Raw genomic sequence first — 22,853 nt, 5'->3', positions numbered from 1 at the left:
CGCCAGGGGAACACAGAGCTGAGAGACCTAAACTTGTCTAGACAGAGATCTATGTAGGCAGAGGGAACAGCACACGTCAAGGTCCAGAGATGACTGAGGACAGCACGCTGAGTGATGAGAGACAGTGCACGTGGTTGGAACGTGGAGTGCGAGTGGGAGAGACAGTGGGAAGCAAGGGTTTCACGTGAGGCTGTGTCGAGCCAGGTTTGCCTAACAGGGAATTCTTAATTTGAGAAACCCTCTGCTCTGTAAGATGGAGAAAAGGCTGCTGCATGTTTATTCTGCAGAGAAAAATCCCTGAATTTGATGCCTTCTGGAATTTGTCTTCTTTTCTGTCATAATATTTTTTCCCTGTCACCAGAACTCAACAGAATCTATTTAGACTCTTCACATGTGGTCCGTTAACCCCCCTATGAGACTAGATCATTTTGTTGTTGTCCTGAATAGTTTATGGGAATAGAACGTATCAATGCAGCCTCCATATTATCCTATAATGTTAGGGGAGTGTGGCCAATTGTCTGCTGTTCTCATTTTCCTGTTGGTTCTGTGGAAAGCTACAAATCACCCTCTGATCCAAGGCATGCAAATGGAATTTAAATTTTGGAACTGGATCTAGTCAGAATCAAAGAGAATTAATTCCATAATAATTAAGTGGGTATTGGTATTCCTTCTCAGTAAGCAATACTGGAGCTTGGTGCTGAGACAGGAGGCCTAGAGGGAATGATGTGTCTCCAGGGGTGGCCATAGTTTCCAGTGGATGGTCCTTCCATTACCAAGCTATGCCTCACCTCTAATGGGTCAACCATGGGGCTTCCATGAACTCAGGGAAGTACTCTGTGCTCTAAAAAGGGCTGGAATCCAAGTTTCCCCCCTTGGGTAAAGCTGAAACAAAAACAGGAACTTCTCCACCCACCTCTGTCTGCCTCAGGTAGCTGAGGTTTTGGAAATGAGTTAATTGTTTTTCAGTCTTTGGAAGATCCTGATCTCCATTTTACCCAGCCCTCTCCAAAATAAACACACCTGGTCCTGCTGCAGGTCTTCCGAGGCACAGCCCTGGACTTGGCTTTGGTTGGTCTCTGACTGCCTGAGAGATGACTTGGATACCCTTGCCCCCAAATAGCACAGACATCCAATAGAATGTCCTCGTATGAGCCCTGTGATGGGCAGAGCCCAGGGCTGGGGCGTGAAATTCTCATAGCTTAATCCTCAGCACCTAGAACAGAGCCTGGCAAATGGTGGGAACTCAACAGGTTAATATGTTTGTGGAGTAAAATGAGCGTGCCTCACACAGCTCCAGTTTGCAAGCCAGGTGTCACTCTTCTCTCTCCCTTGACCTTCAACCCAGACTGCAGGGCTTCTTCCTTTCTGAGATTTTGCAGTTCGATTCCACCAGTTTTTTGAACTGTCTATGTGGGTGGGGTGGGGGGAGGCTAGTTTACAAAGGTAAAGAAGATAAGACCTACCAGCTACTAAGTACTGAGTAGTTAAAAGGTTGTGGACCTTGCTTCAAATCCTGCCTTCTCCATTTCCTTCTGATAGTTGGAAGTCACTTAGCTTCTCTCAGCCTCAGCTCATTATAAATGGGTAATAGTATCTATGTCAAAGGACTGTGGTGAAAATGAAACAACACACTGTACTTAGCACAATGTTTGGCCCCTAGTAAGCATTCAATACAGGATACTACTACTACTAATAACTATAATAGTCATTGAACTCATGCCAGGCACTATTCTAGGCACGGAGGATAGAGGAGTGAATAAGAAACGGACAATCCTACAACATACATAAACTTTAAAGAGGACAATTCAAGTAATGACAAGTGTTATGAAAGAATGAGACGTAGTGATACCATAGATGACTAGAATGCGTGTAGGGGCAATGCTACTGTATTTGTGGTGTCAAAGAATGTCCCCCTCCCCCACCCAAGGAGGGAATATTTGAACTGAGACCTGGATGGCAAGAAGCTAGCCAGTGAAGAGCCAAGGGAAGGGCATTCCAGACAGAAGGAAGAGCTAATCCAAAATCTAGAGGTGGGAATGAGCTTGGTACGTTCCAGGGGTGGAGACCAGGCCAGCATGGTTGGAGTGACCTGAGGACTGCTGTGGCAGGAAGTGGGGCTGCAGACGCAGGCAGGGTCTTGGTTATGTAGGGCCATGAAGGTCATAAGGATGAGTTTAGATGTTCTTATGAGTTATTGGAAGCCTCTGAAGGAGTTTAAGCCCAGGAGTGACATTATCTGATTTATATTTGAGACAATCATTCTGGCTGTCCTGTGAAAAATAGAATGTGGGGGAAAGAGTGAAAGCAGGGACGTGGATCAGGAAGCTATGGTCATGATCCAGGCCACAGATAATGGTGTCTTGGACTAGGGTGACAGTGCAAACCTGGAGACAAGAGCAGATGTGGGTCTATTTTTGAACTAGAGCACAGGGAAGTGGGAGAGTATGTAGAGAAACAGAGGCCACACAAGAAAGATCCTAGGTTTCTGGCCTGAGAGGCTGGGTGGATTTTTGGAGATGAAGGAGAGGAACAGGTTTTGGGAAACATAACAAAGAGAACTCTTGTACAGGCAGGCTAGAATATAGCACAGTGACAGTACCAAGTGCACAGGGAGGCAGGCGAGAGCATGGCTAACTCTGGAGCTGCGGGGAATGTGGGACGGCTAGGTGCAGGATGGGATTGGAACTGAGCTTTGAAGGACTGGACTTGGGAGGGCTGCTGTTCAGGGAAAGGAGTGGTTTGAGCGTAAGTCTGGGCATGAACAGGTGCCATAAGCTCATTTTCTCAGATCTCTTTACATATTGGTTTCTGACAGCTGAGGAAACTGAGACTCAGAAGTTAAATCACTTGCCCAAGGTCATAGAGTTAGCAAGTGGTAAAATCAAGATCCCCATTCCAAAGAAAGGGGGCTGAATGGTGGAACTGAACACAGGAGAACAGAGCAGCAGACAGACAGGGACTGTAAGACAGGATTGAAAAAGTGAAGGTTGGGCCAAATTGTGAAGGGCCTGGGGTGACAATGCAGAGGCTGGGCCTTATTTTGCAGGTGTAGATGAAGAGGAGCCATTGTAGGCTCTCCCGTGGGCAAGCAGCATGATCAGCACTGATTCTGGAAAGTGCCTGGTGTTGACTGAAAAAAGTGCACAACATGAGAGTTGTGAGTTAAGTTTTATTCGGGGCAAAATGAGGACTACAGCCCAGGAGAGAGCATTTCAGATAGATCTGAAAAACTGCTCCAAAGAGACTGGGGGGAAGATCAGTATATATGCGATTTTGGTGAAGGGGGCGTACACATAGTCAAGCACATTTTTTTTTTTTAGAAGATGTTGGGGGTAGGAGTTAATTAATTAATTAATTAATTAATTTTGCTGTGTTGGGTCTTCGTTTCTGTGCGAAGGCTTTCTCTAGTTGTGGCAAGCGGGGGCCACTCTTCATCGCGGTGGGCGGGCCTCTCACTATCGCGGCCTCTTTTGTTGCGGAGCACAGGCTCCAGATGCGCAGGCTCAGTAGTTGTGGCTCACGGGCCTAGTTGCTCCACGGCATGTGGGATCTTCCCAGACCAGGGCTCGAACCCGTGTCCCCTGCATTAGCAGGCAGATTCTCAACCACTGCACCACCAGGGAAGCCCTCAAGCACATATTTTTTGCAGAAGGTTACTGCTAGTCAGGAGGGGAAGATGCCACCATGGAGGATTTTACTGCTTTTCTAGATACGAGGAGATGAAGAATTGGGCTCATAAAATCGTCTCCTGAAAATATCTATCTGAAAACCTGTTCTGCCAGTTTTTTCCCAGAGCACAGACTGCCTCATTCCTGATCTCCACTCTGAACTCCTTTCAGGGGGTGTTGAAGGTCAGCAGCTACAGCAGCTCTTAATTTGGTCCTTGTAGAGATAGATGGCAAGTGCCAATCTGTAGGTGACACTGGCGAGATGGTTAGATGGGCCAGAATGGAAAGCACCTCATAACACTATTAATTAATTTATTTAAAAAAATACAGGTCCTGGAGATATAATGACAAGCAAAACCTGACACAATCTGTGCCCGCATGTAAGAACTAACAAATTAAATAAGCATGCAAACAAGTGGAGAGCCTGAACCACGAACAGGCAAGTACATGACTATGAGGTCACTTAGTAACCAGGATTTTACTTACTTTGGCACCAGTCCTCAAGACTTCCCTGATGAGAACTGGGACATTCACTGACCCCAGTTCTAGGTTACACTCTGCCCCTAACCCATAGTGAACTAGGGCAAGTCACTGCTTCTCTGGACCTCAGTTTCCCCATTTATGAAAGAAGGGGCCCTAGATGATCTAATTTCCCTCCCATTCTGACGGTTTGGAATTTTCCTGTCCAAACACCATAGATCCCACTCCAAAGCTACTAACTGACACGTGGTGCCTTGACATTAGAACGCAGTAACTTCTCGCCCTTGCCTCTAGCCTTCCCCGGAGGCCTCCGTCTGTTCCCCGTCGTCACGGTAACCTCCTGGGCTTTCCTCTGCTGGAAACTGAGTGACGACAGCAACTACGCCACTATCATGCGTCCCATTTGCCAGGTTAAAACATGGCCACCGCTGCAACACACCACCCAAGCTTCGCCCTAAATACCCGGGACCGACCAGCCCTGGAGCCTACTCTAGGGCAGGAAAGAGAGGAACAGGTGCTCCAGTACAGCGAAGAAGATTTCTGGGAACGTCTCCGGATCCTTAGCTTCTCTGGCGTCTCTGGGAGGCACCAGATCGCCGCCCTATAGCGTCACTTCCGTCGACCCATGCGCCTAGGATTGATAGTTGCGAACATCCAATCAGAATAGGGCACGCCCCCACGCCCAGGAGGAGGCGGGTTTGAGACGAAAGTCCCGCCCCACGGCGACGTGAGACGTCAGAGTCGCCATGGCCAGCTACCCCTACGGGCAGGTGAGTGTGTGAGGGGCGGGCGAATCCAAGTGGGTGCCTCGCCAAGTCCAGGCCCGGGATCCCCTGCTTCTCTTTCTCCCCGCCTCCTCCGCGCCTTTCCCACTCTGAGGTTGGCTTCAACGAGGTTTCGCGCAGGAGAGAAGGGAAAAGGGAGGGTCGGTCGCGCCTGGCTCACGTCACGCAGGACCGCACGTCTGGGAGGTCGTGTCGCGCCCCCTTTGACGTCGTTCACGGGAAGATTTGGGGTTCTTGGACCCCACAGAGTCAGACTGGGCTTGGCCTGGGCCCCATATCTTCCCAGGATCCCGCTGGGGCCCCAGGCAGGGTCATCAACACCAACAGAACGTTTAGAGCACTGGTTCTGTCGGTATCTTTTGGGGAGTTGATAAAAATACACTCTTGACGTACTGCATCTGAATAATCAGGAGAACCTGTGGTTTTAGCAGGCTGCACAAACGAGCTTGTTCGACTACTGACTGAGTCCAACACTTCCATTTCACACACAGGAAAAGTGAAACTCAAGGAGACAGAGAATTTATTTGAAATCACCAGGCAGTTAGGCAGCAGAACCCGGAGCTGTCAGCAAATGCCTTTTCCCCACTTGCCAGCCCATCTTGATCCAGGCAAGAACACCACAGCAAGGCGATTCTGTGGCCAGAATCCGCTGTTGGATAACAAGAACGTTAGAGTAGTCAAGTGCAGTCTGGAGTCAGAGGAAGGTTCACACCTTGGCTTCATCACTTAAATAGTTTTGAGCCATTGAGCCCTTTCTGAGCTGAAGTTTCCTCCTCTGTAAAATAGGGCCAAATAATAGGATCTACTTCATAGAGCTGTTATGAAGAGTAATGAAGTGATGCTTGTAAAGCATTTGGTGCTATGAAGAGTGTGACAGGTGTTACCTTTTAGTATTTTGATTTTTACTAGATTTCTTGAAGGCCAGTGCTGGAAGGGCCCTCAGAAGAATCCCTTCATTTTAGCTCAGAGAGGCTCCTAAGTTGCCTAAGATTACACTAATTTAGGAGATAAAACCCATGCAGGAAAAATTGGAAAACAAAGTCACATGGGATATTGCTAAGCACTGGGCTGAGTGTAATCACATATCAGAAGATGTGGCAAGAGCCCTCGTAGGGAGTGCAGCCCTGTACAGTTTTTGCACACAGTATTTGGACATCCATTATCTCAATCATGAAGGCTCTGTAAGCAGGCTAGCAGGGATTATTCCCCCAATTTATAGCTGAGGAATGAACCCAAAGAGGTTAAGTGGCTTGCCCAAGGTCACACATAGCAAGTGAGGGAGTGCCCGTGCTAGAACTTAAGAGTTTCTATCATTGCATACTTAGCAGAGGTAGGAAGGAGAGAGGTCAGCCTGGGCTGGGGTTAGGAGGAAGTATAACCTAGCAGTGTTTCCCAAGCTCAGTTGCATTTGCTGAGGCTTGTGAAATGTTAATAAATATTGCTAATAAAGGAGTATTCTGTGGTTAAATAAGTTTGGGAAATACACTGTTAAATACAGCTTAATGAGTTTTGTTAACCTGTTAACCACAGGCCAACTCAGAATTCTTAATTTGTTAATAGACATTGTAAATTTGCCAGAGAGGCAAAATTTGCCAGACAGGGATAGAATATGAAGTGTTTCTTAAACTTACTTAACTATAGAACCCCCCACCCCACTTACATGACATAAGTCTGGTCATATGTTGGTGACACTGGTATTCTTGAGGAACACAGTTTGGGAAAACATTGCCATAGTACATTGTTTCTCAGTGGATGGTCTACATCAGAATCACCTAGGAGCTTGTTAAAAAAGCACATTTTGGGGTTCCACCTCAGACCTGTTCTGTACCCATGAAAGGCCCAAGCATCTACATTTTAATAAGCTTTTGGAGACAATTTGTATGCATCCTAGAAGCAGTGACTTAGAAATTAAGAGCCTGAACTTCCAGGTTAGACAGAACTGGGCTAGAATCCTAATTCTGCTATTTAATAGTTATACACTTGGACAAATCATCTAAGGGCTCTGAGCCTGGGTTTCTTCACTTGTAAAGAGGGAGAAATAGTACTTCATAGGGCTGAAAAGAGGATGAAGTATGATAAAGCCTGTGGGGAGCTTGGCGCATTGCTGATACCTAGTGTGTGCCAGAGCGTGGTGGCATAGCTCTTGCTGCTGGGGTCACTGTTATCATGCTGTGCTGCCTGGGCTTATGCTCAGTGAAATATTGCAAAGGAGCACAGAGAGGAATATGTCTCGAGTAGAGGAAGAAATGCTTGTCTCCCATCATACCTTCTTCGTTCCTCCTATCCAGCTCCTGGTCCACAGTGTTCCAAGAAAGGAAGTGGGTTGTCTGAAAACATCCAAAGGCTTAGTCAGTGCTGCCTTCCCTCCACCCAGTACATAGCTCTGGAGGATTCCAGCCTCTTGTTAGGAGTCAAAACTCCTGTAATTTTCTGCTGCGTCCTGCCCCAGGGTCCTCAAGCATGGACTGGGTGTTGGAGGAGTAAAACTCAAGTACCCTTTGGTCCTGTGGGGGAGCCAGCCTGATGGATTTCAGTGCTTAAGAGCTTGGTCTCTGAGGCCAGAGAGATTTGGCTTCAAATCCTTGCTCTGCCATTTCCTTGCAGAAATTTCTTGCAGAAGTCTGAGGCTCGGTTTCCCCCTTTTTAAAAATGGGGTCATAAGAGTACCTACCTCAAGGGTAACTGCAAAGATTAAATGAGATAATCCACATAAAGTGCTTGATATGGTGTTTTGGCATATAGTAAATACTCCAAGGGGAAGAGTGATACAGACACGTAAATTGTAGAATCTGTGCGATGAGTATTAAATGGGAATGTCAGGCTAGCACAGGAGGGGCACCTAACTTAGTCTTGAGGGAAGCAGGTCTTCTTAAAGGAGGTGACATTTAAGCCAAAAACCACATCTCCAGTAGGAGTTAGCTGTGTGAAGAAAGGCATGGTATTCCAGTGGAGGGAATAGTTAGCTGTGTGAAGAAAGGCATGGTATTCCAGTGGAGGGAATAGTATTCACAAAGGCCAGGAAGCAAGTAAGAGAGCCCAGTATTTTGGAAGAATTTAAGGAGATCAGTCTAGTTGTAGTGAAGCGGAGGGGGGGAGAGGGTAACAAATAAGACCAGAAAGGCAAGCAAGGACCAGATCCTAAAGGGCATTATGTGCCTTTTTGAGGAGTGTGGACTTCATCCTGAGAGTTGTTGGGGAGCTCCTGAAGAGTTTTCTCCCATTCGCGCTTTGAGCTTTGACCGTGGGGCACTGTCGGGGGGGGGGGGGGCGTTGAAGCAGGAGAGACAAGGCAGGGAGACCAGTTTCAAAGCTGTTGAAGTAATCTAGGTGAGAGAACAGTGACCTGGTGAACATGGAGCTGGGAGGTAGAAGTGAGAAAACTTGGTGCCTAACTGAGGTGACGGAGGAAAGGAAAGAGGAGGTGTCCAGGAGGGCATCAGGGTTTCCCTTCACTGCAGTGAGAACACAGAGGGAGGAATAGATTTGGACGGAAGGTCCAGGAGGTTGTTGGATATGAGGTCTGCAGCTCATGAGAGATGAAGCTGGAGAGAAAGGTTTTGGAGTGTCAGCACAGAGGTGGTAATTGAAGTCTTGGGACAGTTCTTGGCTCACTGTTTATTGGCTGCAGATTTCTGGCCTTTCAGTATTTTAGGAGGTTCTGCTGGTGAATGCCCAAACCACTCCTTCTGTAGTCTTGTGATTGTTTAACCCCTTAGAATGGGCTCTAACTTCCTCCAGCGGGCTGGGGGCTAGCTCCAGAGCACAGGCTTGTGTTTGCAACACAGCCTTGTGTTTGAAACACAGGCTTGTGTTTCCCCCTCAGTACTCAGCATGGACCAAACTTTGACACCTCTGGGCTTCACAAGGGTCTTGTGGTAGAAGAATGAGCCCTCAGAGCCAAAAGAAAATGTAAGACTTTCTGAGTGGGTTATTTGGGAGGGGGTGAACTCCCCACCACTTGCGGGAATGTAAACAGAGATTCCAGATGGTGCTACAGAGATTCCATCATCGACTGAGAGGTTGGACTGGGAGGACTTTGGGGTCTCTTACAATACTGTGGCTCTCGAATTGGGTCTAGGTGCGGGGGTGAAAACAACATGATTCTTCCGAGTCTCCCTGATTTCTGGGCTTGAAGCCTCTGAAAGATGACCTAATCCAACCCTTTCCCCTTCAACTCCTTCCACTGTAGAAATCCATCATATCTGACACATATATTTAGGACAGTCTCTGGCACTGGCACGTAGTAGACACTCACTCATTTATTGTGAACACCCAGAAGAGGGTAGAGTGGTGGAGTCATGCAGACCCTGTTTTGAAGCTTACCAGTTCTAGCTGCGTCATCACAGGCACATGATTAAACTCTCCACCTTAATTTTCTCATCTGTAAAGTGGGGATCATAGCACTTACCTCATAGGACTGAAGATCAGTGAGAGCCTTGATAAAATGTTAATTGCCCCTTCCCCCCACCCAAATTTATCAAATGTAGTTTATTTGCAATCAGTAAAGACCTAGGGTTAGTTTTCTGTAATGGTTTGGAAACCATGGTTGCTGAACTCTTCATCTTTTTTTGTTTGTTTTTTGGACAATCTTGTGTTTATCAGCATGAAATGCTCTTGGAAAAACTCTTCAAAGGGTTGGCAGATGGCATGGAGTAGTATAAAAGAACATGGAATCAGGAACTCTGGTTTTCATTTCTGGTTCAGACGTTTACTAACAACTCAGTGGCCCTGGGAACCCTCTTCCCCAGCCTGGATTCTTGTGGTTTTACTTTCTTCATCCTCTGGTGCAAGCTAGAAACCTGAGTCATTCTAAACACTTCCCTTTCCTCACTGCCCCCTCCATCGCTTCTCTAACCTAATTAGTTGCCAAGTCATGTCTAGTCTATCTCTGAAATAGCTTCGGAATCCATCCCGTTCTCTCTGAGTCTGCTGTCTGGTTCAAGCCCTGCCTGTCCAGCACCTGGGCTGCCGCCTCCCCCACTAGTTCATCCTTCACACCCGACGCTGCTTAGTTCTCTAAACAAGGCCCGATCACGTTTCTTCCCTGTTGGAAACCCTTCTGTAGCGCTCTGTTTCCTCCGGCATAAAGCTCCAAATCTTTTGAGTGGTATTCATTTGTTCACATTTTTACGGCGGCTTGCCGGTGCCAGGCTCTGTGCTGGACCCTGGGCTACCGTGATGAATGAGGCCCACTGTCTGCCCCTGGGGAGCTCACTGTTGCGTGACAGAGAGAAACTGCTCTAAGATGCACCAGCTAACTGAAATGCAGCAGGACAGGTGATAAGACAAGGAGCATGTAAAGAGCTTGCCTTTCTGAGTCCACTCTGCGTTCTGCCCCCTGCCCCCTGCTTTTTAGCCCACTCCCTGACTACTCCATGCTCGCTCATAGGTCTGTGCGTTTGTCTTTCTTCTTCCGTCTGGAATGTCCTTTGCTGCCTGCCTTTTGGAGAATGCATGTGCATCCTTCAGTGCCAGTTCCAGTATTACTCCTGCCTCTTCCAGGAAGTCTTCCTTGACCCACTGCCTATATGTGTTCATTTGATGCTCATTTATCATTCGACAAACAGAACCAATTCCTCTGCCCATGCCTTCTTAATAGCATTTAAGTAGATTTTTCTGATGACACTGATCAGACTGTATCATAATTATCTGGGGCTCCTCAAGGCCAAGCCCTGTTTAGTTTTGTGCCTCCCGGCCTAGCACAGAGCCTAACACAACATTGTTGCTCTGTAAATGCTTGCTGAATGAATGAAGTCTTTTAACAGTTGTGCACCTCAGTTTCTTCATCTGAAAATAGGCCTACTAATACCTTCCTTTTTTCTGTTAGAGGATTGTTGGCAGAATTTTGCCAGTAGCATTTGTGTGCATGTGAAAGTGCTTTGTAAACTGTACACGTAAGGGCTTTAATGCAGGGCAGAAAGGAAAGGTTTAGTTGCGGCCAGGCTGCACCAGACCCCTGGATTGTGATAGGACCAAGGTCAGAAGACCGGCCGGCAGCACTAGCTTGGTTGTCGTGGGGTCGTTTCCTGGGGGAAGGGCTGTGCCTCAGGTGTCCTAAGCCAGGAACAGTTGATGGCTTTGCTCACACGACTTCTTATGGAGCAGCAACTTCCTGGCTTGGTGTCCAGCCTGTTCTTTAGGTGTGCCCAGGCTCTGCAGAGTCCCCATCCCCTTTTCTAGCCTACACTGGAATCCTGTGCCCTATTGCTTAAGGAAAGAGCACCGTGGCAGGAGGTGGTGGGAGTCAATGGACTGGGATGTGGACGGGGAGTGATCTGCCTCTGCCTTCAGCTCACAGTGTTTCTTAAGCCAGTCTCTTCCCCTCACCTGGCCTTAGTTTCCCGTCTGTAAACTGAAGGGGTTAGGTTGAAGAGGTCTTCTGGGCACCTCTCCCATCACACCTCTCCAGCTCCCTTGGGAATCTTTATTATTCTTTAAGTCCTAATCCAAATGCTGCTTCCTCCTGGAAACCCTCCCTGATTTCACTCTCCTTTGTGGTCCCATGGCACATGGCTTATGTGTCCATTTAAACACCTGTTTCCTTATGCTGTTTTGTTAAATGTTACAGAGTGTGTTTCAGTGCCTCTCCTATTAACTGAGCTTCTTCGAACATTTCACTCTCCTTTATACACACCCCCGCCCCAAGAGTTTACCTGGCCCAGGGCTTTGCTGATAGTAATAATAATAATTAATATAACAGTAGAGCTATGATTTATGCCAGACACTGTTGTAAGAACTATTTCTTGTATTAATGGTTTTCAAACTGCCTTTTGAATCACTGGGGGGGTTCTGCAGGGCTCACTCATAGCCTAGCAAGGGAGGGGCCTACGTGGTCAGGGCTCTGGGACCCCCACCTCCAACCAGAGCAACTTTCTCTCGCCAGTTTTTAAATATTTTTATTCATCAAAAGGTTCTTTAGGGAATTCCCTGGTGGTCCAGTGGTTAGGATTCGGCACTTTCACTGCCATAGCCCAGGTTCAGTCCCTGGTTGGGGAACTAACATCCTGCAAGCCGCGTGGCCAAAAAAAAAGGGGGATGGGGTGGGGTTCTTTAGCTAAAAATTTAACTAACAAAATTCTTCTGTATACATTTCTTGTAATCTGCAGAACAATTCAGTGAGGAAGGGATTATTATATTTTACTTGTGAGGAAACAGGCCACTGACCCATGGTCATGAGCTCAGCTGATGAGAGCAGAGTTTTGAATTGAGATTTGCCTGTGACTTCATTATCTGTGAAGGAGTCTTGCTACGAGCTGTGGCAGCTTCCAGGGCAGAAGAGCGTCCACGGTGCTGAGTGGGGAAGGTGGAAGGGCGTGCTTCCTGCCCTCCCTCAAGAAGCCTCTCCTCCCCGAGCAAGCAGACTCTCTTGAGATGAAGTGTGACTTTGGCCTTAGCCTTGAGGGTGACTGTCCTGGAAGCTATCAAACGCAATTAAAAGAGGAAATCCAGGCTCGTACTGGCTAGGCCACTGGTGTGCCTTACAGGTTGATCTAAAACGTGTCCAGATGGTACCATCCTCACAATGCTCGGAGCCGGGTGCGGTTGCTCTCTGTGCCCTTGAGCTCAGCCTGTCTGCAGATGTGTTGAGGCTGTGCTCCACTAGGCCATTTAGGGAGCTGGAGCCAAACACTCTGAGCCTCAGGGGTCCCTGGCTAGTGGCGTGGGGACAGGGACAAGAGAGGGAGGAGTGCTCCCATGTATGCTCTACTGTTTACATGGCCTGGGCTTAGCAGCCAGGAGACCTGGATTCTGGCCCCAGCCCCTCCACACGGTTGTTGTGTGATTTTTCTGGACTTGAGTTTCCTCCTCCATAGAAGAGTCCTACTATTAATAGTTACTGTGTATTGAGTGCTTACTTTGTGCGAGGGCCTGTGTCAGAGCCCTTCACGTGACCGGCCTCATTTCATTCACATACTAACCTGGAGGTAGGCAGGCACTCTTAGAGCCAAGGATATTTAGGCTTAGAGAGGGTTAGACCAGTTAGTAAGTGGCAGATCGCAAGCTTGAACTGGTCTTTTTCACTCTTAATCATGGGCCTATATTGCCTTAGGAATAGGGTCTTGCCTACCTGTTCACAGAGCCATGAATGAGGCTGGGGAAATGGTTTTGCATCATGAGCTAGAGTAGGGTAAGGAAGACATGCTGTGGATGAATCCGTGCTATAGATACATCATTTGTGACTCAAGAGGGTCAGGGGCATGGGCTGGAGATCACATTTGCACTGTGAATTCTGTGGATAGAGATGGGGGTACCACAGGGTGTGGATTTGGAATTCAGTTTGATTAATTTGCCCGCTCATTCATACAATAAATATTTATTGAGCATCTGTTCTGCACTGGGGGCTGGGGATAAAGGGATAAAGTGGCAAACCAGACCTGATCCCAGCCCTTGTGGAGCCCCTTGGTGTGCAGGGAAGGGCAGCCAGGAGGGCAGGGTTCCAGCCCTACCTCTGCAGGTCAGTGGCAGTGTGACCTTGGGTAAGTTGTATCTCCTCCAGAAGCCTCAGGTTCCCCATCTGAGCAGTGGGGTCATGATTCCAGTCCAGTTCAGCAGTGGCAGTGCCTTACAACTGTAAAGTTCCATACTGTGGCTGGTTTCTGGCCTTGTCATTCTGACTGATATCTTGCTCTTCTTGCAGGGCTGCCCAGGAGCTGGAGGACAAGCACCCGGAGCCCCTCCGGGTAGCTACTACCCCGGACTCCCCCATGCTGGAGGGCAATATGCTAGCGGGGTACCCCCTGGTGGCGGATATGGAGGAGGTCCTGCCCCTGGAGGGCCTTATGGACCACCAGCTGGTGGAGGGCCCTATGCACACCCCAACTCTGGGGGGCTCCCTTCTGGAACTCCGGGAGGACCATATGGTGGCGCGGCCCCAGGGGGCCCCTATGGACCACCACCTCCAAATTCCTATGGTGCCCAGCATCCCGGGCCTTATGGACAGGGAACACCTCCTCCAGGTAAGTAGGGATCTTGGACTCCAGGTGCCTCTGACCTTGTTCTGAGTTATCCAGGGCCCTTCCTTGCCCTCCTTGTGGATGTGTAGGCAGCCTGGTCTCTGGCACCTTAGCATCTTGTCTCTAGCTTAGCTTGCATTAGCAGAATGAGAAGTCTGTTAATTAGCTTTGCTGTGGTAACAACTCCTAAATCTCTGGCTTACAATGGCAAATGTTTATTTCTGTTCCTTGCTCACACTTATTTACTCTTGGTTACATTTTGGCAGCTGCAGGCTTGGCTGCTGAGGTTCTGCTCCACGTGTCTTTTCTTTCCCGGATCCAGGCTGGAGGAGCAGCCCCTGTTTGGGATATACTGTTCTTGTGGCAGACAAAAAGAGCAGGAGAGCTAGCAGGGATGCACGATGCCTCCTAAAGCTTCTGCTTTGAAGTACTTTATATTTCTTGCACTCACGTTTATTGGCCAAACCACATCCTCTGGTCAAGCCTGACATCAATAGGATGGGAATGGATACTCCTCTCACTGGAGGGGCTCTGCAGGCCACCAGGCAGTGGAGAGGATGTACCGTGCTCTTGCAGGGAATCAGGGGAGGGAGTGGATTAGCAAATGATTGGAGATAATGCTACAGTCTACGGTGGGGAGAAACCCCGTTTCTGTGTAAGAGAGACTGACTACTATATGTAGAAAGGTAAGATAGCATAGTTGTTGAAAGCTTGGGCTTTTGAGATCAGATCACTTACTGACCTGACCAAATTACTTCATCTCTTTAAGCCTCAGTGTCCACATCTGTAAAATGTGTAAATGTCACTACCTCACAAATTTGTTAATAAAGATTAAATGAGAAGTTGCAGGTAAACACTGGGCACAGGGTATGACAAATGGGAGGGGCTTAGTAAACTGTTCTGTGAGAAGACTTGTTCTGGAGCATTCTCAGCAACGAGGTATTTGGCATTTAATGTGATAGCAGATGTGGCAAGGGCCGTACCACTGAAAGATGACGAGGCAGGCAGGAGAGTGATGGGGTGAGATAGGGGAAGGATAAAGAGCAGAGACTGTAAAGCTGAGGTACTGGACAAAGCGGGGCTGGGGAGGGGGCTTGGCAACTCAGTGGAGGCAGAGAATCTTAGGTGCGGCTTCAAGCTCAGTGAAGATTTCTGAATGATTTCAGACGGGGTTGGGGAAGGTGAGATCCCAGACCCTGTGTCCTCCCAAGCTCATGCAGTCAGCCTCTTCGCAGTGCTTGTTCCCAGGAGACCACACCAGCAGCGAGGCAGCCTGGAACCACTCTGGTGCACCTGAAGGGCCTCCAGGGAATGGTACTGCTGGGAAGCTGTAGCATCTTAGCATATATACCCAGCAGGTGGCTGAGGGAGAGGCTCAGACCTTGGGGGTTCTAAACACTGTGAGCCAGTGGCATTTATCTTATCAGAGCCAGAGCTGCTGGCTGTTTGCTTTCAGCTCAGAAGCTTCCTGGTGGATTTCCTCCTCCTTTTAAAATTTTGTTTCCGAGCCTACATGAGGTCACTGCAGGGAAAGAAACCCCTGGCTGTGAGGCTTATCCCACCAGGGCCTGAGGCCAGAGATAATGGGGCTGCAGCAGAGAGGAGAAATGTGCTTCAGACTCTTAACTGCTCACCCTCCACAGCTTCCTCTCTCCTCTCCAGTGCTACCCATGAGCCCCTGGAGCAGTGCTTCTTTTTTCTTTAATATTTATTTATTTGGCTGCGCTGGGTCTTAGTCGCGGCACAGGGGATCTTCGTCGCAGCGTGCAGGATCTTTTTTTTCAGTTGTCACATGCGTGCGGGATCTAGTTCCCTGACCAGGGATCAAACCTGGGCCCCCTGCATTGGGAGCGCGGAGTCTTAGCCATTGGACCACCAGGGAAGTCCCTGGAGCAGTGCTTCTTAAAGTATGGTCCGTATATCACCTGCAGTGGAGTCACCTGGAGGCCCCATCTTAACCCCGCTGAATACAGGGTCTAAATGTTGAACACCATGCTCTGCAAGAGAGGTTTGACCCTTAAAGGTGCCTCATTGCCCACAGGGAAGATCCTAAGGGCACTCGACTCCCAACGGGCCTTTCCAGACCCTCTCTTCCATCAACCCCAGACCCCTTGGAGTACTCTGAACACACTCTGTGCCTTTGCCACATGCTTTTTCTTTTCCCCATCGTAACTCTTAATTGTCCTTTCAGACCCAGTTTAAATAGGCCTTCCTCTGCAAAAATGTGACTGCACACATTCCAGGCCCTTTGTGAAAACTTTATTTTGCTGTTATCTCATTTAATCATCACAGCAACCCTGGGAAGTAGGTCCATTTTAGAAATGGGGGAATCAGTACTCAGAGAATGAAACAATTCCTCTAAACCACACAGGCTAGTAAGGATCTTTGCTCTCTTTGCTTCCAGAGCCTGAGCTGTTCTATGCTGACTGCGCAGACCACATGTTACAGAGACTCTCCTGCCTGTGGCTGTGACCTCCTCTCCCCCATGGCACAGCAGCTGTTTTAGGAAAGAGGGTGGGGCCTATCTGGATTTCCCATCCGAGGAGGTCAGACTAGTCCCTCAGTCAGGCAAACCTTTATCCTTCTGGCCTTACTTTGGGGACTGGGCAGTGGTTTCTGTGCTGTCTCTGATACTGCCTTGTGTGAAGGAGCCCTCAGTCAACTCAGCAGGTTTACCAATACGGTGTAACTCTGGCTTTTTCCCAAGACAGTCTTCTGTGCTTCTCTGCTTTCATCTGCCACCTTCTCCCCTCACCCCCAGCCCACCCTGCATGTCTTTCCAAATGAATGATCCTTTCTTCCATCTGACGTACACACAAAGCTCCCAGACACACAAAGCCGTTTGAACCACAACAGCAACACTAATAATCAGCAGGTATATAGTGCTTGGATGGTGCCAGGTGTTGATCTAAGGGTTTTCATTTATTAATTATATCTTTATAATAACCTTATGAAGTAGATGCTGTTGTGCTTATCATTTCACAGATAAAAAAACTGAAACACAGAGAACTTCAATAACTTAACCAAAGCCGCACATGGGAGAGCTGGGACTTGAACCAGGAGGCCAATTCTAGCATGAATTGAGCACCTCCCCTTTCTGTGTCCGGCTCTGTGCCAGCCCCTGGGGATTCAGAGATGAGTTAGGCTGGGATCTTGCCCACAAGTTGCTCCAAGTGTAACCTGGAAAGAGTAGGAAAAAACATGTACGCAGTGGAGTGATCAGGGCCATAGAGAGGAGTACAAAGGAGAGAGGAAGGAGGCCTGTCCAGGGATGGAAGAAGAGGAAAGGCTTTATAGAAGGAGCAGCATTTTATTTGGGTTTTGAAGGGTGGGTGGGAAATGGATGCAAAGAGATGAGGGAGAAGAGGGTATGAGACAGAGAGAACCTGGTGAGGTGAGTAAAGGCTTCATAGGGAGCTGTGAAGGTCTGGGTAGGACCAGGTGTCTTACTTACTGCATGTAGCCTGGAACAGAGGTGGAGGGGGACAGAGTGGGGATAGAGTGACAGGTAGATGGGGGTAGACCACATTGTGGGGAAACTGGAATGCTGTTTTAGGGATGCTGGACTTTATTTTGTAGACAGTGGGGAGCCTTTGAAGAGTTTTGAGTTGAGGTGGGGGGAAATTGGTGAGAACAGAGTGGAATTTTACAAAGATTACTCGGCAACAAGTGCTAAGTGGTGGAGAGTTGCTGTCGTGAGGATTTGGTTAGGACTTTGGGTTAGTTCCACAGTCAGGCGAGAGGTGTCTGAATCAGGGCAGGTGCAGTAGGGACAGGGAGGAGTTGATACCTGTGTATGGACCTGGCAGCTCTGGGCAGCTCTTTGGGCATGTGAGGTGAGGAGGTGTCACAGATGTCCACAGGGAGGTTTGGAGGTGGGGATAGGCATCGGAGGTGATGCAGAGGGAAGAGACATGGAGCTCTGTGGCCACCCACATTCGGGTAGCCCTTGATAGAATATGCCAGCTCTCCTGGTGCCAGAGATGGACCAGACCTGCTTCCCACCCCAGAGAGCTCCCTGCTGCCTTACTCTCAAAATGCTTGTCTCTGGGCTGTGCATGTTAGGTGCTCAGCAAACATTTTGGGGGAAGAGATGATCCCCCTTTTCAGAGAATTCTTAATCTGCCGGACAAGTCCCTGTTCCTTAGAAACTTAAAATCAAATAGAGAAGTGGCTGGAGCACTGTAGGAAAAACCTGAAGGATTTGTGGAGTAGAAATCAACCGCAAATACTTGTGAGTTTACACAGAAGGTCCTCTTCCATTAGAGTAAAGGTGTTGTCTTGATGGAAGCCAGGGAGTGGGTAGGCAGATCTGTGAGACTTTTGAGGTAGGGAAAACCTGTAGCTGGGGGACACTGAGGCTGACCCTTCCCGGCATTTCTGAGGATTGGTCTTGAGGCCTGCGTCTGACTCCCCTGGTTGGCACCCCTTCCTGCAGGTGGCACCCCTCCCAATGTGGATCCCGAGGCTTACTCCTGGTTCCAGTCAGTGGACTCCGATCACAGTGGCTATATCTCCATCAAGGAGCTGAAGCAGGCCCTGGTCAACTCCAACTGGTCCTCGTTCAACGACGAGACATGCCTCATGATGATAAGTGAGTCCTAGCCCTTCCTCGTGGGCTCCGGCTGGGGCAGAGCCACCTCCTGTCTGACGGTAGGTGGGTAGGAGGCCATTCTGAGGAGAAATCTTTTGGCCAGGGAGGATTTCTCACAGGAAACTGGGTTCAAGGTGCGATCCCTTAGAGAGCTCTTTTCCTTAGACCTGTTCTCAGGTTCTAAGCCTTGCTGAATCATAGGCCAGCTCAGTTTCTCATTCTGCAGAATGGGACTCCCTGTCCTGGTGGCAGATGGCAGGGAGGGGGTCAGCTGCCAAGCCTGTGGAGAAGATGCAGTTCTGGCAGGGGTGGGGGCTGGGATAGTACTTGATGAGGGTGCATCTTGGGTACCGGCATCTGGGCCTCAGGCCTGTGGTTCTGTGGAGTGTCCTACTCCAGCCTGGGGAGAAGGGAGCCTCAGTCGTATCTGAGGACCCTTGGCCCCTGGTCTTGAAGCCTTCTTTCCCTCCCCCCCCACCAAGACATGTTTGACAAGACCAAGTCAGGCCACATTGATGTCTACGGTTTCTCAGCCCTGTGGAAGTGCATCCAGCAGTGGAAGAACCTCTTCCAGCAGTATGACCGGGACTGCTCGGGCTCCATTAGCTACACAGAGCTGCAGCAAGGTGAGGGCCTGGCAGGGGCTCAGCGCACAGGCACAGCCGGATGTTTCTCTTTACCCCCTAAGACAGAGCAAGGGGTTCTCTCTAGCCTCTGGCTACCACGTGTCCAACTGCACTGCAAAACGCTGCCCTCAGCACAGGCCCTCTCCCCACCCCTTCTGTGACCTGGCTGGGCCGTGAGCCCAGTCCAGGGCAGGGAAACCATCAGGGCTGGACTCTCTGACGATGGGATTCCTGGCAGCACTAGGTGAGACAGGCCCAGCTGGCAGGGAGCCTTGGGGATGGAAACTCAGCAGCCCAGGGCACTTTGAGACTGGTACATGTGGCTCGTGTGGCTCTTTCCTCTCTAGTTTCTAGCATGCAGAATGGAAAGAGCCCTGTAGAGGGGCTCAGAAAGGTGGCTTCTGTTGCTAGCCCTACTAGAAGGCAATTTCATTCCCAGCTTTGGGACCCAGACCACTCTAAAAGTTGCAGTTGGGTAAGGTGACCTGAGGCCACAGCTCCAGGTCTGGTTCCAATTCTGACTCCAGAGGATGGTTGGTTAGTGCGGAGATGAGAACTGGACAGGGAGCTTTGCCACCTGAGAGGGAGAAAGTGCTCCCCACAGAACCCAGCCCCTCACTCTGGCCATGGATTTCAATCAGACTAAGGAGCGTGGGGGCGGGAGCTGGGGGAGGGGCGGCTCCCTGGTGGAAGGGAAAGGAGGTGACCTCTTCTGAGCACCTACTCTGTTGTCAGGTAATGGTCCGGTGATGGATATTTGTAAGGGTGATATTATCACAGGAAAGCTAATATTTATTGAATGCTTGCTATGGGCCAGGTACTGTAATAAGTTTTTTTCATATATTACATCATTCTTTCTCCCCATGTGATAAGTACTGTTTCTTATTCCCCACCCTTAGATGAAGGATCTCTTATTATTACCCTTTTACAGGTGAGAAAACTGAGGCTTAGTCTAGGTGACTTGCCCAAGGGCCACATAGCAAAAGGGGAGCTGAGACTTTAGCCTGAGCTGGTAGATGATACAGAGAGGAAGAAGGAAGCATCCCAGGTGGAGAGGCAGGAGGAGCAGCATGGAGGCTGTGACCTTGGAACTGCCCAGCAGCCTCGCCTGGGGAGATGGTGATGATTTTATTACTTTTAGCAAATAACACTTACTGGGTGCTTATTATGTGCCAGGCACTACACCAAATCCTTTGCATGATCACCTCCTTTAATCCTTACTAGAACCTACAAGGTAAGTAAGTATTATCCCAGTTTTAGAGATGATAAGACAGAGGATTAGCAAGGGTTAATAAGCAACTTGCAGAGGGGCTATCTCGACTCCAGAGCAGGCCCTCATAGCCTCCTGCTGAGCCGCCTCTGATGTGTGTCTGCTCGGGGCAGGGTGACCCGAGGGGGCTCAGGCTTCTGTCTGTAATAGAGACGAGTCAGAGATGAGCATGGACAGACTGGTGTCATTCTGGGACCCTGTGGGCCCCTCATTGAACAGACAACAGAGATTTTGAGAAAGAGGAATGGGGGCCTTCCAGCCCAGGGGGGCATCCAGAGCCCCTGTTGTGCTCCTGCCATTTTGGACAGCCCCTCGGGACATCTGTCCTGTTTCTGCTTTGGTGCCAGTCCCCTCGAGGTTCCTGAACTGCTGTACTCCGTGGAGCTGGCGGCGGTGCTCACGGCAGGTTTTTGTGTCTGCTCTGTGTGCCCCTCCTCTCCAGCTCTGTCCCAGATGGGCTACAATCTGAGCCCCCAGTTCACCCAGCTCCTGATCTCCCGCTACTGCCCGCGCTCCGCCAGTCCTGCCATGCAGCTAGATCGCTTCATCCATGTGTGCACCCAGCTGCAGGTGCTGACTGAGGCCTTCCGGGAGAAGGACACAGCTGTGCAGGGCAACATTCGGCTCAGCTTCGAGGACTTCGTCACCATGACAGCTTCTCGGATGCTATGACCAGCCCATCTGTAAAGCAGGGAGTGCACCAAGGGACTTTTCCTGGCTCCTAGGGTGGGAGAAGCATGTGGGCCTCTCTTCATTTCCTGCCCTTCCTAGAAAAAGAATTCTCCCTTGCCTGATTCAGCATTGTTCCCAAAGAGGGCTGGGAGTCTGCGTCATAGCCACCAAGTAGTGGGGACCTGGGCTGAGGCCACACAGGTAGGGGCCTGACCTAGGAGAGGACTGGAAATTGAATGTCCTTTTACATCCCTGAGTATTTAAATGGCACAGCCTTGCGCCAGGTGCAAGAGATGCTGGTCATTGCAATGGAGTTAGTGTCCAGTCAGCTGACTCCAGCCTCTAGCTTTTCCTTCTATGCCCTGACGCCAGTGGTAAGTGTTCATCAGCCTCTTACCATTAGCACCTGCGTTCCCTCACCCACGCTGTCTTGTCAGATGAACCCAGTTTCTCCAAAATGGAATCTGACCAGGGTGAGAGATTTGCCCATGGGACCAGTGGCTTGGATTCCACCCCCCACAAGTCCGTGTGTGTTGACTTCCAGCTGCCTGCTCGGGGAGCTTGGGCAGTCTGCTCTCTGGGCGTCTCTGGCCAGGCCACCCCTCTGCAGCTTGGACCCCTCACACTTGCCTGCCATCCTCTGCTTGGCTTCAGTCCCCAGCGGACAAGTTGCTACCTCCCACTGCCAATGCTTTTTTTTTTTTTTAATTTGTGGTTTTTTTCATTTGGGGCCAAAAGTTTGGTGCAACTGTAAGCTTCAATAAAAGAATAAAACTCTGGAGTTCCACATTTTCCACCACACCTTCCCAGTTACAGGTTCATATGCTTATCCATTCAGTCACTCATTTATTCTTTCATTCAACGAATATTTAAGTACATAGTATATACCACGCCATGCAGAAAGAAACAGCTCAGGGGGACATGCCTCCACAGGGCTGCTCTCACTTCCTGGGGTGAAGTTAAGTGTAACTTAACTTCAGGTTAAGTCTAACCTTGCCAGGTTCAGTCCAAGAAGCTGACCGTGTGTTTTATAACAGTTTTAGGGCTGGCATTCTGGGCTAGAAACAGCCACCCCAGACGTTTCACAGCCTGGCCTTTTTATTATCTCAAACCCGAGTTTTAATCTTCCAGACAAACTGCATTTATGAAGTCATAACTTTCTCCCCATTTTTATTAAGTGCAGACATCTGTACTTGCCAGCTGGATCTTCAGATCAGCTTGATAATCAGTCTATACCAAATGTCTACAGTGATCTGACAAAATTTCAATCCGAAGCCAAGACACCAGACGTTTTGGTTTGATTGGGGGACCTTAGGATGGGTAATGATGAGCTAATCCTTTTGTTTTGGGGGATGAAGATAAGAAAACAGGCTCTCCTCCCTGCTTGGTTGGGGAAGCAGCTCAGTGAGGCCTGGCAGGTATGTCAGGCTTAGCCAGTTCAGCCCCGGTTCTCCTCTGGGCTGCTGTCGTGCTAGAATCCTAGAGTTTGGTGGAATCCAGTTCCCAGAGGCCAGCCCCCATGCAGAGCTAGAATCCCCTCCATCATCCCACTTTGAGTCTGGCCTCTGCTTGCCAACCTCCAGTGACAACTCAGTGCCTTTCCAGGCAGCCCATTTCCTCCTAGACTAGTAGGGACTTCTTCCTGATGTGGATTCCAAGTCCCACCACCTTGAAAACACTACCCATTGGCTATGGTTTTCTCTCTTGGGCCACCCAGAACATACTTCACCCCTTCCTGCATGCCAGTCCTCTAGATATCTGGAACCTGCCACCACATTCCCCCAGGTCCTCCCTTCCCTAGGCC

General features: G+C 49.3%; 1 protein-coding gene across 1 annotated transcript; it reads left to right on the top strand.

Annotated features, from left to right (window-relative positions):
* Window positions 1–4,894: 4,894 nt before the first annotated feature.
* On the top strand, window positions 4,895–21,830 carry PEF1 (penta-EF-hand domain containing 1; the record flags this gene model as incomplete). Its single annotated transcript, XM_079698222.1, has 5 exons — window positions 4,895–4,918; window positions 13,572–13,890; window positions 18,326–18,481; window positions 18,964–19,107; window positions 20,820–21,830. The coding sequence occupies 5 exons, from the start codon at window positions 4,895–4,897 to the stop codon at window positions 21,047–21,049; spliced, it is 873 nt and encodes a 290-aa protein (XP_079554348.1). The 3' UTR covers window positions 21,050–21,830.
* Window positions 21,831–22,853: the final 1,023 nt, after the last annotated feature.

The sequence above is a fragment of the Hyperoodon ampullatus genome, assembly GCF_949752795.1.
Source record: "Hyperoodon ampullatus genome assembly, chromosome: 2".
NCBI classification, from domain to species: Eukaryota; Metazoa; Chordata; class Mammalia; order Artiodactyla; family Ziphiidae; genus Hyperoodon; species Hyperoodon ampullatus.
The sequence above is the reverse complement of the archived record's forward strand: the minus strand, read 5'-3'. Positions and strand labels throughout refer to the sequence as shown.